This window comes from Brachyhypopomus gauderio, chromosome 11 (assembly GCF_052324685.1).
Source record: "Brachyhypopomus gauderio isolate BG-103 chromosome 11, BGAUD_0.2, whole genome shotgun sequence".
NCBI lineage: Eukaryota > Metazoa > Chordata > Actinopteri > Gymnotiformes > Hypopomidae > Brachyhypopomus > Brachyhypopomus gauderio.
The window spans coordinates 13,818,798-13,836,720 of NC_135221.1; the positions used below are offsets into that span (position 1 = coordinate 13,818,798).

Genomic DNA, 17,923 nt, shown 5'->3' on the forward strand with positions numbered 1-17,923 from the left:
AGGCATGTGTGCCAAAGGTCTGCTCACAGCGCCCCCCTCCTGTGACACCCGGTACACCACTCACTCATGCATACACAGGGATCCATCTCTACACACTCACAAAACACACATACAGTCACACAGTGACATTTACCCTTACAACACACACACACACACACACACACACACACACACACACACACACACACACAGTGCGGTTCTGACTTACACAGATATGGTGTGTGAGTGAATACACACTCTCACGTCTCGCCAGGAGCCCTCAGGCAATCTGAATCATATATGACTCCATACCCAGCAGAACCTCTTACCGTTCTCTCTCCTTCTATCTCTCTCCCTCACTTTCTCTCCCTCTACCTCTCCCTCTCTCTCCCACCTCTCTCACTCTCTCCCTCCCACTCTCTCCATCCTTCTCTCTCTCTCCTTCTCTCCCCCCCTCCGTTCTTCTGTTCTCCTTGTCTTTGCCAAGTGGCTCCTTCTCTCCAGGATCCTTCTTCTAGCAGGGCTTTACTTGGAAGGTACAATGACACACAACACACACTCCTACTGGTCAGACACACACTCCTACTGGTCAAACACACTTCTACTGGTCACAAACACAGGACACACTCCTACTGGTCAAACACACTTCTACTGGTCACAAACACAGGACACACTCCTACTGGTCAAACACTCAGGACACACTCTTACTGGTCAGACACACACTCCTACTGGTCAAACACACTCCTACTGGTCAGACACACACTCCTACTGGTCACAAACACAGGACACACTCTTACTGGTCAGATACACACTCCTACTGGTCAAACACACTCCTACTGGTCAGACACACACTCCTACTGGTCACAAACACAGGACACACTCCTACTGGTCAGACACACACTCCTACTGGTCACAAACACAGGACACACTCTTACTGGTCAGACACACACTACTACTGGTCACAAACACAGGACACACTCTTACTGGTCAGACACACACTCCTACTGGTCAAACACACTCCTACTGGTCAGACACACACTCCTACTGGTCACAAACACAGGACACACTCTTACTGGTCAAACACACACTCCTACTGGTCACAAACACAGGACACACTCTTACTGGTCAGACACACACTCCTACTGGTCAAACACACTCCTACTGGTCAGACACACACTCCTACTGGTCACAAACACAGGACACACTCTTACTGGTCAAACACACACTCCTACTGGTCACAAACACAGAAGGGACAGAAGAGAACGGACAGAGGAGTTGTTGGAAGAGCAGCACAAACACAGCTAGACCGCAACAGCGGTGGCTCGGTGCCCATCTGCAGTGCCAGCGCACGGTGCTGGGGCTCCTGGCACTGGTGGCATCTGGCTGCTACAGGTACCCAGCAACAAGTAACCGAGGAGAAAATTACTCTTGGAAAAAATACAAAAACCGTGTGTTCAGGAGGCGACACAAAACGTGTTAGTGTAGCCAACACAACGTGGAGGTTTTTCTTAGCTCGATGATTTCATTACACTTTCCCAGAACCAATGTGTTGCATTAGAAAGCCCAATCCCAGAACTACATCCATTATGCCATTTACAAACACAAGACAAAAGAAACCCCCAAGACTGAATCTCCAAAGACCTTCGGTTCATTGTCACTGCTGAACAGCATCACAATCAGACACTTTCAAAGAGACTCTTGTTCACACCAGCTTCTCTTTCTTCTTTCATTTGACAACGTGATGGAACAGCTGCCTGTGCACCAAGAGAAGAGGCTCAAACCCACCCAGGCCAACTCCACCCTGCAACCCCACCCAGGCCAACTCCACCCTGCAACCCCACCCAGGCCAACTCCACCCTGCAACCCCACCCAGGCCAACTCCACCCTGCAACCCCACCCTGCAACCCCACCCAGGCTCAACCCCACCCAGGCCAACTCCACCCAGGCCAACTCCACCCTGCAACCCCACCCAGGCTCAACCCCACCCAGGCCAACTCCACCCAGCAACCCCACCCAGGCCAACTCCACCCTGCAACCCCACCCAGGCCAACTCCACCCTGCAACCCCACCCAGCAACCCCACCCAGGCCAACCCCACCCAGGCCAACTCCACCCTGCAACCCCACCCAGCAACCCCACCCAGGCCAACCCCACCCAGGCCAACTCCACCCTGCAACCCCACCCAGGCTCAACCCCACCCAGGCCAACTCCACCCAGCAACCCCACCCAGGCCAACTCCACCCTGCAACCCCACCCAGGCCAACTCCACCCTGCAACCCCACCCAGGCCAACTCCACCCTGCAACCCCACCCAGGCCAACTCCACCCAGGCCAACTCCACCCAGCAACCCCACCCAGGCCAACTCCACCCTGCAACCCCACCCAGGCCAACTCCACCCAGGCCAACTCCACCCAGCAACCCCACCCAGGCCAACTCCACTCAAGCCAACCCCACCCAGGCCAACTCCACCCTGCAACCCCACCCAGGCCAACTCCACCCTGCAACCCCACCCAGGCCAACTCCACCCAGCAACCCCACCCAGGCCAACTCCACTCAAGCCAACCCCACCCAGGCCAACTCCACCCTGCAACCCCACCCAGGCCAACTCCACCCAGGCCAACTCCACCCTGCAACCCCACCCAGGCCAACTCCACCCAGCAACCCCACCCAGCAACCCCACTCAGGCCAACTCCACCCTGCAACCCCACCCAGGCCAACTCCACCCAGGCCAACCCCACCCAGCAACCCCACCCAGGCCAACTCCACCCAGGCCAACCCCACCCAGGCCAACCCCACCCAGGCCAACCCCACCCAGGCCAACCCCACCCAGGCCAACTCCACCCAGGCCAACTCCACCCAGGCCAAACCCACCCAGTCAGGATTACAGTAGTCAGGGTTACAGCAGCCAGGGTTACAGCAGCCAGGGTTACAGCAGTCAGGGTTACAGCAGTCAGGGTTACAGTAGCCAGAGTTACAGCAGTCAAGGTTACAGCAGTCAAGGTTACAGCACCAATGTCACAGCAGCCAGGGTTACAGCAGTCAGGGTTAAAACAGTCAGGTTTACTGCAGTCAGGGTTACAGTGCAGTATTTCCCACCCATTTTCACTCTCATTTTCCAGCCTTGGGATGCAGAGACATAAAAGTGGCCCAGGAGGCCCAGGAGACGGAGCTTAAGCAAGAGATGTAGCCTGCTGTGCTTGGGGACGTTTACAGCATTCTGGGTTTTATAGCAGGCACACCATGCCACAGGCTCTCTCTCTCTCTCTCTCTCTCTCTCTCACACACACACACACACACACACACACACACACACACACACACACACACGCACACGCACACGCACACGCACGCACGCACGCACGCACGCACGCACGCACGCACGCACACACACACAAACACACAAACACACTTACACACAGTATTTTGTGGCTGATAAATTTCCCCCCAGCTTTTCATTTGCATGTTTATGTGAGGGAGAAACCTGCAGAGATTTCTTTCTTCCTGTTGCTAAATGAGAACTAAAGTAAATGTGTTTGAGAACCCCAGAAGGAGGAAGAGTGGTAGTCTGTGATACGTGAACAGCAAAATCACAGCTGAAGTGGTGACTGCTTCACTCAGCCCACTCATGTTCCTGTACACCAGAACGCTGGTTTGGAACTGGATTCTAAATATATAACCAGACGGCACCAACTGGGTTTGTTTCCACGGTGGAATAGCTGCTTGTTCATAGGTTCTATCTTACTGAGATGCGTTCTGTCTGTGCTATTATCCCTGCTGTGTTCTTAGATAACCAAGAGGGTTGACACAGGGTCAACAAAGAGAGGTAAATAAAACTTAAATATATCAAGGTAAGTACATTTAAAACTCACACAATGCCTGATTCTCTACTCCAGCACCACATAATCTTTGGAGCTTGCTATACCCATGTGCTGTTGTACAGGCACGGAGGCAGACGCACGGATGCACGGTTATGGTGCTTACTGTGATCTGCGGTGCACCTACCTCCTGTGCATCTCCGTAGGCTGGGGTCTTTTGGAGGCAGTGCCATCCTGAAGGACACCTTTGTCCTGTGGAACAGGGGCGTCCCGTACGGGAAGAGACAGGACCAGGGTCTCTTTAGTGACAGTCAGAGCCTCTTCACCAGGCTGACCCATATGCTGTTTCACATAGTCGAAACCCTGCACCGGCTACAGGAAAGAGGAGAGGACAGAGAGGAGGAGAGGAGAGGGGAGGAGGAGGAGAGGAGGGGAGGATAGAGGGGAGGAGGAGAGGAGAGGGGAGGGGAGAGGGGAGGGGAGGGGAGGAGGAGGAGAGGAGAGGAGGAGAGGAGAGGGGAGGGGAGGGGAGGAGGAGAGGAGAGGAGAGGGGAGGGGGAGAGGGGAGGAGAGGGAAGGAGGAGAGGAGAGGAGGAGAGGAGAGGGGAGGAGGAGAGGAGAGGAGGAGAGGAGAGGGGAGGAGGAGAGGAGAGGGGAGGGGAGGAGGAGAGGGGAGGAGAGGAGGAGAGGAGAGGAGGAGAGGAGAGGAGAGGGGAGGAGGAGAGGAGAGGAGGAGAGGAGAGGGGAGGAGGAGAGGAGAGGGGAGGGGAGAAGGGAGGAGAGGGGAGGAGAAAGGAGAGAACATGCATAGGTTATGCAAGGCTTTGTGTGAGACATAATAAGCACTTTGGGAGTGGTGGCGTTTCATTTCCATCTGCAGCGGTCTGTTGGCCACAGTGATTTATTAATGCACAAGCACCTCTCTAAGGCTCCCTGTGTTCCACACAGCCCATGCAGGGCGCACGGCCATGCACAGGAGTCCGGACACAGCACGCCTGGGGAACTTGCAGGGGCTCTGGGCTGAATTATGGGTGCTGTCTGACTAGCAGGACGTGCAGATATCACCCATAAGAGATGTGAATTTGTGTGACAGACGTCAGCTTGAGGACGTCAGCTTGAGGTCATGACCTGGAGACACGACCTTGCGAATGTGCTTAATGCAGCTTTTAGGGTTTTGGCACTTTACTTCATGTGCTGTTTTCATGCACATCTGATGTAGACGTCAATATGCTTCACCTCCACCCCTCTGTTCTTAGCAAGATGAGACTGAATTTAGTTCAGGTCAAGCTAATCTACAGAGAGAGCTTTCTCCATTAACCAGCAGGAATACTGTCTGTGGGTTCTGCACACGTTCCCTGCCCTCCTAATGTAATTCACATGTACTGCAGTGAAGAATTATTCACTTGGGGGGCATCCATCTACCAGAACTGAATTAGACTGGCCATGGTACCCCAGACTTTAGACCACACACACACACACACACACATTATATGTATATATATATGGTATAACATCTCCTTTGTACATATGTGAAAATTGACATTTAATGTAGATTATATATAAATCTGAAGATTCCAGGTAAGTAACTGCATTGTACTTTAGTAATAAATGTACAGATGGTAGTGAATTGTAGTAAAGTACACAGAGAAACAGGACGTTTTGGACAGAGGTCCATCGTGAGCTGTGCAAGCAAAGTGCTTCTGAATTAATAGGAGGAGGAACCAGTTTATATATGAAAACATAGATGTTTAATTCATCACATGAACTCCATGAGGTTCTGCAGCTCCACGAGTGGAGATCAGTTCTTTTCCCAATTCCATTATTGCCATAGCAACAACTGGCAATGCAAACAGATACATCATTAATACAATGCCCATTACCTGCAATCTTCTATAGTCACACGCACACACATTTATACTGTGTGTGTATACATGTGTATATGTAGTCACTACCCACTTTACTAGGCACACGTATCTCATAGGTGTCATTTATCCATGTACAGTGTTGATGATGGTCCCCTCCTGTCTGTTCCTCAGTGCCCGCCCACAGGACCACGGAGCTACAGATCTGATTGGGGAAGCGTTGTGAACGCAGCGGTGACAGTGACAGGGCGGTGGGTGTAATCATGAGGGATCTGGTTCAACAGTGCTGCTGGAGTGTTAACACACACCGCTGTCACTGCAGGCTTGAGAATGGGCTGCCCGCCAAATATAGCCAATCTGCATCAGATCAGACCGGTGGTCAAACTTCCGATATCAGATCAGACCGGTGGTCAGACACAAAATATCAGATCAGACCAGTAGTCAGACATCTAATTGCAGATGAGACTGGTGGTCAGACAACCATATAAGATCAGATCAGTGGTCAGACACCCAATATCAAATCAGTCCAGTGGTCAGATCCTGAAGGTATGAAGAACTTTGTGATGTTTAATACAAAGGCACATTCATGGCTACAAATGTTCTAGACAAATGTTTCTAATAAAGGTGGTAGTGAGTGCACATATTTACACATAGTGCACATATTTACACATAGTGCACATATTTACACATACTGTATACAGACTGATATTTCATTGAGAATGCATTACACAGTTGTACACTTTGTAGTGCGCTTCTAATCCACTGCACATGCACACAGACGGAGGAAACAAACTGTCCAAACACGCTGGCAGGCAGAAGAACAGAGCACACACACACACACACACGCACACACACACAAGCATGCAGACGATCCACAACTCTGTCCTGCGCTAAAAGAACTCCTCGCCAGCCGCAGAGAGCCGTCACACGCTGGCACGGCTCTACAACACGTCCACGCGTTTCCTCTAACGGGCGTGCGTTTGCAGGGGCGACACCGCCACGCTTTTATAAACCACAGCTCCACAAACGAACCAGCATTAGATAACCGTCTTCCTGAAAGCCGAACTTAACACAACGGAGCATGCTGGATCTTCCAGACTGAAAACCCAGAGAAAGTGTAGGATCAAAGCCCGGGTCGTGGTTAGCATGATTACAGGGAATGGTGCATTTTATCGTCCGTCGTTTAGAAGCAGCGAAACCCCATCACAGGCCAGAGAGACTGGAGAGCAGATACTTGACAGGATTCACTACAGACACAGCGGCAAAGCAGCCTTGGGAAGATGCAGGTGCTGGAGGCATGCATGCATTTCTTTGCTTGTGTATACCTCAGAATCAGAACTGTTCAAGATCTAAATCAAGTTATCAGTAAAGATTAAATAAATGCAGATGAACGTGGATCAAACTAAATCCAGAATAAACGGGTTTTCTTCTGACAGTCAGAAAAGTGCCTATGTAGACTCTCTGACTACGAAGGGCGTGAGTGAGCTGTGTCTGTGTTCTGTGGTCTGTGTTCTGTGGTCTGTGGTCTGTGTTCTGTGTTCTGTGTTCTGTGTTCTGTGTTCTGTGTTTTGTGTTTTGTGTTTTGTGTTTTGTGTTTTGTGTTTTGTGTTTTGTGTTTTGTGTTTTGTGTTTTGTGTTTTGTGTTTTGTGTTTTGTGTTTTGTGTTCTGTGTTCTGTGTTCTGTGTTCTGTGTTCTGTGTTCTGTGTTCTGTGTCTGCCCCGAGTCCGCTGATCACTCCATATCAAAGTTCTACTTGTCTAATCAAACTCTGTCCCAAGGTCACATACGTTTTGACATCGTTTTTTTTTATCACAGTTTTTGTTGTTTACAGGGTGTGTTTCCGGTTTTATTTTAGGGTGTGCACCACACCGGACTCGACTGCTCAAATCAATAATGATGATTAATGATCAACAGCTCAGGCTGGCTAAGGCTGTGCTGATTCCTCCCTTGGCATCTGAAGCGGGTTAATCTGGACAATAATCTGGAATCTGGATATTTAACCCAGATCTGAAGTTGTGTGCTATTAAATTGAGCAGTTATAATCTATGTAAACGTACAAAGCCCAGCTCACGAATACTGCCTACGGTTGACGCCCTTGTCCAGGCATGCATGCCTATTGGTTGTCAAACCCATGACCTGGGGTTCAAAGTTCACAGCGTTCCACCCTCTGGCGCACCCTAGTGGACACAGCAGTGACCAGCCATGCCTTGCAGCAGTGACCCAGGTGTGCTGGATTATGGAGACGCTGCAGTCAGAAGGAGGTCCATGGGCAGCAGAAGCGTTGCCGTCATCTGCGTCTGCGCCGGGCAGCTGCGTCTGCGCACCAGTCTGCGGTAATGTCTGTACTGCAGACTGCAGCTTCCTGTTCCTGAGGTTTCACCCCCCCAACCCACATAATTCTACTAGTCTACTGATCGATCACCTTAATTGATCGTTCTACTCCTACTGATTTTCCACTAATACCAGGGATGAGAGGGAAAGAGACTCTCTAAGGCCATGCAGCTAATCACCATGCACACATCACACAGTAGTCCACAGTACCTGGTGATGGTAGCTTCCGTCTCTCCGATACGAGGTCTGGACAAAAGGAGGGTTAAAAGATGAATGTGTCTTACAAAGGAGCGGTAAGTAAGACGGGGTGACCGTTGTGGATGTTTACAGCAGTAAAGAACACAAACTTTTTATCAGTTTTCACTGAAACCACTACACGTGATGTCACTCCAAGGTCCCCATTGAGGACATGTGGGGTAAGTTCACGTCTATATTTTAGGATGCGTCTATGCTAACCGTCACACAGCTGCATCGCATCGGACTCAACTGCTGGACAACAATCAAGATGCTAGTTAAATCAGCTGTCACTCATGAGTGGTCAGTAAAGAAGACTGACTTTACTCTGATGTAATGACTGTGTGTATGCGTTCCTGCACTGAAATGGGCGTGTTCTGGATGGGTGGCTGGTTCTCAGGGTGGTCAGCGTGGTAGCCTACCTTAGTGCGGGGGTGGAATCCGCGGAACGCGCTTGTCTTGAACACGGTGCGGTTCCTCTTACACACGATAGCAATCACCATGACAACTGCGACCATAGCCAATGACACTGGTGTCAGGACCGCCAAGATCCAGAGGTTACTGGGTACACTCTTCACCACAGCTGCTCATGCAAGAACACACACACACACACACACACACACACACACACACACACACACACACACACACACACACACACACAGAGTGGGCACATATAAACCCTTCCACTTATTCATAGTGTTTGCACATAATTACCAGTACACCCACTTCACCCACTCCCTCCCAAACACACACAGAAACACACTAATCCCAGCACCCTCTGTGTTTGTTTCTGGTTAGCTCATAATGAGCTGAAAGAGAGAACACATTTTGCACTGTTAGCTCTTTATCTGCAAGATTAGACTCTCCCCAGTGGAGCTGTGTGTGTGTTTGGAGTGTGTTTAGTTTGACAAGTCCAGGCTTTGAAGAGCTTCAGGACCAGTGGTGGGTTGTTGGACCCGGCCGAGCTCACACAGACAGCTTCATGCTGCTGCTAACCATTCCCCACCCTCAGACAGAAACTCCCTGATCAGACATTACCTGCACGCGCACACTTAGAGACAGTAACCTTTCTGTTGCCATGCACAGTTTGTATTACCTGCTTTCATCAGTTTTCAGACTCTGGACCGTTTTGAGATGCTCTGAGTGGACAAACCACTCCCAACCTACCAGTGATCCACAATATGTGCCTATAGCACAGGGGAATATAATACATCACACCGTGTGCATAGATGCAAGGCATAGATGCTACTAGGAGCTAAAGAACTGCTGGGCAGTGTGTGTGCGCAGTGTGTGTGCGCAGTGTGTGTGCGCAGTGTGCCCGGCGTAGAGGCTGAGGATGGCTGCCGTACGCTCTGCTTGAACCTGTACGAAGTAGCCCAGGGTTAGCGCCATGGTCTGCGAGTCCACCATGTTCAGGGTCTTGGCTGCGGACGTTCCAGGGATGGGCGCCCCGTCCACCTGCACGTAGTAGGTCATCTCCGCAGGGTTCTTAGGACCAGGGAGCCGGCGAATGCTGACCATCTACAGGGTGAGCACAGGTGGGTATGGAGCAGGGACCGCTTTGGGATTAATGTTTAAACGCTGTGGACGTAATTCCAGCCGACACTTGAGCTTTCCAACCAGATATTACTCTGGGCTAAATCCACTCTAGGCACTGCTGTTTGCATTGAACTGAAATATATTACATCTAGAGACCTCATTTATTTACTGAGAGAAAATAATAGATGGAAGAGGTTATTACAGACAGAGCACACCTGAACTGTATATCCACCAACCGTCGTGGCTCGTCTGAAGCGGAGGCCTCGTTGCCCAGCAACCAGAAAGAGCTCTGCTAGCCGTTGCTCCATGAGGCTAGCAAAGCTCTGGTAACTGCCTTCCAGAGAGGAACTGTCAACATCCTGAATTACTGCAGAGAGAGAGAGAGAGGGGGGGGGGGGGAGAGTAGGTGAGAGAGAGGAAAGCGAAGGGAAGGAGAGAGGAATAAAGATTAAGGGAGAGGGAAGGAGGATGAAGGAGAGGGAGGAAAAGACAGAGAGGGAGAAAGAGAGGAAGAGAGAATGATGAATGTTGACAAAGAAGTTCTCTCTTTCACTCCAGAGTACTGCAGTTACAATAGGGCTGACCTTGTGAGAGAGACTTCACACCTCTCATGTGATAAAGGAGTGAGAGAGCACGTGAGAAAAATTACAGTTTGCTGTTCTCAAATTTTTCAGTTCAATTATGCATGTAGGCTTCACCATCTGTAATACATTTTTAACACCTATTTTTAAACACGGAAATCAATTCCACCCTAATAATTAGTGAGACATCTGTGATATCAGTAATGAGTTTATATTCTTTTTTTCAACATTACCGTCCACCTTCGTGATTTTAGAGAAGGCAGACTGCAGAATGCGCCGATGTCAACGTGCTGATGTCAACACGCTGACGTCAACGTGCTGATGTCATTTTCTACTGGTCTAGCCCAGCCATGCCAGGGCCCACCAAGCTCTGCAGGAGCTGAACCAGCAGGAAATGTACTCAACCTGTAAATTAATGGTCACATGACTTGATGCCTCTAGGAAGAGGAAGACTGGGAGCTACTACGAAGACATTGGCTGAAATTTCCCACACTGCAGTACGGTAACAAATCAGATTTCAACTGATGGATTTTGAGCGGAAATCTCTTTTAACACGAAAGGAAACTGCAAACTTAGAATTCATCGCCTATTGAAAAATGTATAAGTACATTCAACAAAGAAAATCACGCTTACTGAATCCTTACTGAAAAATTAAGAATATGGGAAGCAGATCTTGTAAGGGACGCCATATTACCTGTGATTACCCAGAACTCCCTGGTTGCCACAGAAGTGTTGAGGTTGTGGTACTCCAGAGCTGTAAGAGAGAGAGGGAGGTGTTCAGCTTGAGTGGATGCTGACGGAGGCAGAATGGACCCCTCACACTGATGGAGATCCTTTTTTGGAGCTGCGCGTTTTGCAAAAAAGTATCTGTACACAAACTCAACCCCGGGGGGAAAAAAAGGTTATTTGCTCCAGAAAGTTTGGCCTTTATTTATTGTGATGAGCATAATGACCGCATAAAGTTCCAGTATGATGCGAAACATAGTGTCAGTGGTCACTGCTTTGAAGTCTGGGAGACCATAGTTGTTATTCAGTGGCAGGAATGACTATGAGCAGAACAGCTAAAATTAAATAAATCTCAACAAACAAACAAACAAAAAACCCCCACAATTTACACATACGTTTTATGAGCAAAGATACGTCTGGTGTGTGGTCAGTTACTTTTTTTTACTGAAGTGATGAGGAATGTGTTAGCTAATACCCTCCAACCCATCGACTGTATAAATGACAAGCCATAATGTGTGTGTGTGTGTGTGTGTGTGTGTGTGTGTGTGTGTGGGTGTGTGTGGGTGTGTGTGTGTGTGTGTGTGTGTGTGTGGAGGAACTCACGTTCAGCGATGAGCATGGGAGGGAAGAAGAGGAAGTATCCGACCAGCTCGGCGGTGAGCTGGTTCACCAAGCCGCTCGCCACGGTGCCGTTGAGCGGCGAGCTGCCGTTCCACACCACGTACACCAGGGACACGGCCGGGGAACTGCCCATCTGATAGGTGTTCAGGATCTGACCATCACACACACACACACACACACACACACACACACACACACACACACACACACACACACACGTGCACCAAAAACATGCGTACATACACAAACAGGTACACACATCAAAGTGAACCGATAAGGACCATAGAAGTATAGACTAGGTTGGTGTGCGTTTGAAGGTAACCCTGAAGCACCTCCACAGACAGTATTCCATAAGAGTCGTCCACTTTGTCCTGAGCTTCAGAGAACACGTTGTCCAGGCGCTGCTCCATCATCTGGACAAAACTACATGACTTGATGTTGTCGGTTGGACTCACAAACCTGAGAACTGAGGCAAAGCATCACACTGTTAAAGCCAGCGGGTAAGTACTGAGTGGGTAAGTACTGAGTGGTTAAATACTGAGTACTGACTCCACACTCAAATGTCAGGAATATATAGCACTAATTACCAGGCCTGAAATAAACCTCGCCATAATTACATCAGATCATTTGAATACTTTTATTTTCACAATTTCATTAAAGCAAATTACATCACTGGATCTTTTTTGAGGGGCACAGCCCTGATTGGACACTGAAGCTCACCCACCTGTTTTCAGCTGCAGGTGAATACCGGGTGGGGGCAGCCAGGTTGCCACGGGAACAGGGATGGCCAGCACCACAGGAGCCTGGTGTCTGATGTCGCTAAGGAGCTTGTCGAGGCCGTAGGCTGTCAGAGACTCCACAACGGCGGTTGCCATGTAAACGATCTTGTCGTTCATGACGTAGTATCCTAGGGTTACGTTGGACGGGGTGCAGATGTCGTGTTCCAGCTGTGGGGTAGGAAGGTACAGAATGTTCTGTGTTTACGAGGTTTGGACTAAAGATTGGATTTGTGGATCTCCGGGTCAGACAAACTACCAGTCTGTGCTCGCTAGCTAACATCATCATGAGATTACCTGAGGTCCAAACTGACCTGATTAGACACTGATTTGACATTTGACAAGATAAGTTAGAAAAAAACATGAAAGAAACAGGCATATACAAATATGTTATTCTACATGTATAACTCTAGAAGCCCATTTCAGATAGCTGAACTGTACTGTTCTACTGTTGTATTTTTCTACAGTATAACTGAACCACTGTTGGGCTCTAGTTACCATCTCTATGTTCTGACTGGCAGTGTGTTATATTTTGTTCCTAGTAGCATTCCTTCGTTTGTTGTCATGATGCCACTTCAGCTGTGTGTGTGCTTGTGTGTGTATTTATTTGGAACAGGACTGAAAGGGTGATCAGGAAAGATTAACAGTTCACTCACTACAAATGGTAAAAAAACCTCTCAAATCTTGTATGAGTATGTATAATTTGTTAGAGCTTTTGAAAGAGTTATGAAAGAGAGAGGCCTTTGTACGGGAGGCGCGTACAAAATAGTTTATTTAGACCTCCAGACCTTACGGTTTTGTTGCTTTTATGACATTTCTGGTGTTTCAGTTTGTTGTACTATACTGCAGGCAGACAGAGAGAGAGAGAGGAGAGAGAGAGAGAGAGAGAGAGAGAGAGAGAGAGAGAGGGAAAGAGAGAGAGAGAGAGAGAGAGAAAGAGAAATGGTGAGAGGGAGGGGAGAGAGGGTGAGAGGGAGGGAGGGAGAGAAAGAGAGATAGAGGACAGAGTGGGCGAGAGACAGACAAATAGACACCTAGTGAAGAAGAGTTCTCAGAGAGCAGACAGCATTAATTCTCACGTTGACTCACTCGTGTGGTGGGTAGAACAGGCACTGACACTCTCCTCTAACAGTAATGATAACCGTCTCAGCAGCGGCAGACTCATTCACAATTAACTCGCCGTTTGACTCGTCCAACACTCCTCGCCGTTTGCCATTAGCTTGAAAACAATTCGTCACTTGGGCCTCGGCAAAGATGGCACAACACAGGGCAGCGGTGCTCATCATGCAGACGTATTAACCGTCTGTGCTTGACCACCCGTGCTAACATGGAAGGTGTGGGGAGAAGGGTGTCATTGTTTCCACGTGTTCTGCACTTTTTACACATGTGTGGAAAAGGTTTTGCTTATGATATAAACACTTCCCACACCTTCACCTACAAACCCACACTGCATTTTCCACTGTGGAACTTCAATTCTCAAGATACAACAGCCAATAAAATCCTATTTTTAATATCCATCAGAGAACACTTGAACACACCTCTCCAAGGACACTAGAGTCATTAAAGGTTCTCTGTAGTGATTTAACCCACCTCTACTAGAACACTAGTCATTAAAGGTTATCTGTAGTGATTTAACCCACCTCTACTAGAACACTAGTCATTAAAGGTTATCTGTAGTGATTTATCCCACCTCTACTAGGACACTAGAGTCATTAAAGGTTCTCTGCAGTGATTTAACCCACCTCTGCTAGGACGCTGGGGTCATTGAAGGTTCTCTGTAGTGGTTTAACCCACCTCTACTAGGACACTAGAGTCATTAAAGGTTCTCTGTAGTGATTTAACCCACCTCTACTAGAACACTAGAGTCATTAAAGGTTCTCTGTAGTGATTTAACCTACCTCTACTTGGACGCTGGAGTCATTAAAGGCTCTCTGTAGTGCCAGCGACAGGCCTTTAGCCAAGCTTTGTTTCAGCCCATCCTCAAGACGATTCCTCTTCATTTGGATGGCTAAAACTGGGTAATACCAACACACACACACAGAGTGGAATGAGATTTTCTCAAGTGCTCTGAAAATCAGTGATCAAGAGAAAATGTCCAGTCCATCTACAGATCATAATAAAATACACACATGCATTTTCTTCAGAATAGCAAATTAGGGGAGAGTGGATGCGTATCTCTCTTAATACACTGAATCCTGGACCAAGAAGATTAGGATGGACATCAGAATTATGATTGCAATTACGAAAGGGTTAAGAGGAGCCTTTACATGTTCTCATTAGTTCCATGTATGAAGCTGCAAAAACCCAGTATTGTACGGGGACAGCTGACAACACATACAGCCAGGAGTTCTTGAACAGCATAATGGAGTTCTTGAACAGCATGATGGAGTTCTTGAACAGCATGATGGAGTTCGTAAACACCGTGATGGAGTTCGTAAACACCGTGATGGAGTTCGTGAACACCGTGATGGAGTTCGTGAACACCGTGATGGAGTTCGTGAACACCGTGATGGAGTTCGTGAACACCGTGATGGAGTTCGTGAACACCGTGATGGAGCTTGCCTCACGTAGGACATGGCAGGACATTCCTCTGCAGTTGCATGGCAAGGCAACAGCACATAATGAGGAACGCAACAGAAGAGTTTCTCAATGTTTCTCAAAGGAGAAAAAAAAAGACCAGCCTAAAACCCTGAAAGATCCTTCGTGCTTTTGTACACTTTTCTGCTATTATGAAATGGATTATAATTAAAAATTAATCAAAATACTAGATTGCACTGCATCGTCAGTAACTACATGAAAAATCCTGCACAAAACTTGTGAATATTTACATTTGGAGCAGCAGCGTAGCATCAAAAACGTAAATGTTTAATGCCTTCTAATTCCGTCCTTACTACTTGCAGATTTCAGTTCGTCATCACTGGTTGCATCTGCTCTGCCCTTAACCCTGAGTCAGAGTTATTTCAGACATGTCTGGCTAACTCTTCATTTGCTAGGTGTGCTGCTGTAAAATACCCGTCTGCCTTACCTAGCCTGCTTTGTGAAATGGCAACTTGGTCTGAGCTGCTGTGACATCTGGACTCAGTAGTCTTACTGAGCAGAATGAATTTGATAGTGCAAACAAAGCAGTACATTTGCCTCATCACATTACTATAATTCCTACAGAATTCTTTTGAAATAAAATGATTTATTTGTATTTTTAACACCTTTCACCATCCTAAAACTCCCTTACATGTGTTCAAACAAAACAACCTCAAACCCTGAAACTGATGACCGAGATAGCGGACTCCTCTTACCGGTCCGGACCCAGAACTTCTCTGTGACGTTACAGGTGGTAGGAGAGCTATCAGTGGGGGGTTTTGGTCCAGTAGTGCTGCTTCCTGAGGTAGCTACTGTGGAACTCTGAGGAGTTGCTGTGGTGGTCGTGGTTGCTAAAGTTGTCGTTGTTGGCGCAGCCGTTGTTGTAGTCGTTGTGGTAGTAGTTGTGGTTGTTGTTGTCGTCGTTGTCGTTGTAGGAGGTTCTGTTGCAAGCGTTGACGTGGGCGGTGCTGTCGTTGTAACAACCGCTGTGGTCACGGCACCAGTACTGGGCGGAGTCACAGTCGTGGCAGTCACAGTTAAGGGTGTGACCGTTGTGGTGGTCACCGTGGTGAGCTGGAGGCTGTCGCTGGTCACAGTGTCAGGGTTTATGCGTGCCAGGGATGTGGATGTGGCATTCTCAGCTTCATTCTCAGTGGAGGCGGAGACTGGGCTGGTCATGTGATCTGGGTGGGCAGGTTCTGTTTCCTCCAGAATACCGAGGAAGGAACCAGGAGCTGTTGGGAGGCCTGGAGTTATCGCCACATCCACAAGAGCTTCGTCTGAAAGAAGACAACATCCTTATGAATCAATGGGGAAGTTCACCCAGTTGACATTTCTCTGAATTGTTTTTCTGTGAAATGCTATTTTTAATTCCTGCTTTTATCTTTAACATCAAAACACACAATCAGAAAATTGTGTTATCCATATTGATTTTAAAAATTGTCTTTGTAATTGGACAGAAGGTTAAAACTCAAAATATCCCATGCAATCACAGGATTCCTTGAAAAATTCCTGTACAGCTGGCAACCAGTGCATTCTACAGACCCCTCGGAAGGGCTCTGAATACATGAACTGAACTAAAGTTTAAACTAAACTAAATAACTAAACTAAAAAATTGGTTAAGAGTTTTAATGGTTGTGATATTTTTACAAACATCAAAAGCTAGAAACATTCTCATTCCACATTTTCCCAACAAGTGGTAACAGTCTAAGGGAATCGAAACCACCTTTACAAATTCCTGCTTACTACTTGGGACGAGACCCAGGATGAGACAAGCAGACGCCAATGAAGCGTCATGACTCAAACAACTCTATAATAAGACATGGGTTGTAATCTCATTATGACAAACATAATAAGTCTCGTGATCATACATAACTTTAGAAATAACTAACACAAGGTGGAGTGGTTCTGACAGCAGGGCAATGCTGAACCATATTTGATGATGTCAGTGCCAGTAGCACTGGTAGCGTTCACGTTTCTGGCTCACGCACACCCGGTCACCGCAGCCGCCTGCGTACCTGGACTCGTGCTTAACACGCTCTTGGTTTGTGCCAAACGTGTGGGAGTCTGAGCCCGTCCGGCAAGCGGTTCCTCCGGGGTCTTGTGATTGGTGCGATTGTCACTGTTGCCGGGTGGAGAGGGCAGAGACTGCACCAGATCCCGAGGCAGTGTGCCTGAGCCAGCCCTCAGGGTCAGCACTGAGGAATACACAGCCTGCTCTCTGCTGCTCGCTGCTGCCCCTGCTGGTACGGAGTGGGACTGCAAGAGAGCCTCTCCCTCCTCATTGGGGAGCAGGAGATGAGAGGAGACGGTGGAAGCTCCTGTGGGTGGAGCCGCCACCGCATGACGGCCTGTCACCTCAGTCCTGCCCCCATCTGGTGGAAGACAAGCAGAACACGCCAATCATTCCTACACTGCAGCTCAGTTTCCTTACATGTGCCTGTATTTTTGTACCATCTACAAGTGCACATGTGACAAAGATACTGAATCTTGAATTTGGGAGAAATATATTAGGCAGTGTAAGAGCTCCCTTAGTGTCTCAGAAACTTATTATAGATCTCAGAAAGGAAGTTATTATTGATAGAGTACTTGAACAAGAGCTCCAAAAACATTTTTTTTACTATAAATAAGTAAAGCACACAAATTCAAGCCTTTAATTCCTGGGTTCTTTGATGTGCAAATAAATAAATAAATTCATCTTAACATGTTTCCTAAAACAGTTATTTGTAGTGCGTCAACACTGCCAAGCTGGGGGGCAATAATGAAAGAGGATGCATAAAACAAAATGGATTAATCCATAAATAAATAAACAAAAAACCTCGACTGCTGCTTCTGTCTAAAATCTCTCATTTGTGTGACTTAGTAGTAAAACTAAATTA

The 17,923-nt window shown here is 48.0% G+C and overlaps 1 protein-coding gene across 6 annotated transcripts in view; it reads right to left on the reverse strand.

Annotated features, from left to right (window-relative positions):
- The window catches only part of kiaa1549la (KIAA1549-like a), a 43,687-nt gene that overhangs the window by 12,318 nt on the left and 13,446 nt on the right, over positions 1-17,923 (reverse strand). For 4 of the 6 annotated variants that reach the window (XM_077022159.1, XM_077022160.1, XM_077022158.1 and 1 more), the window contains exons 2-13: positions 17,063-17,419; positions 15,761-16,324; positions 14,366-14,481; positions 12,416-12,638; positions 12,024-12,157; positions 11,674-11,842; positions 11,039-11,098; positions 9,979-10,130; positions 9,574-9,745; positions 8,644-8,804; positions 8,198-8,233; positions 3,981-4,165 (exon numbers count right to left, since the gene is read on the reverse strand). In XM_077022159.1, the coding sequence (XP_076878274.1) occupies positions 3,981-4,165; positions 8,198-8,233; positions 8,644-8,804; positions 9,574-9,745; positions 9,979-10,130; positions 11,039-11,098; positions 11,674-11,842; positions 12,024-12,157; positions 12,416-12,638; positions 14,366-14,481; positions 15,761-16,324; positions 17,063-17,419 (2,329 nt within the window). The remainder of the gene's footprint in view (positions 1-3,980; positions 4,166-8,197; positions 8,234-8,643; positions 8,805-9,573; positions 9,746-9,978; positions 10,131-11,038; positions 11,099-11,673; positions 11,843-12,023; positions 12,158-12,415; positions 12,639-14,365; positions 14,482-15,760; positions 16,325-17,062; positions 17,420-17,923) is intronic. The other 2 variants (XM_077022161.1, XM_077022163.1) reach the window with 1 other exon arrangement.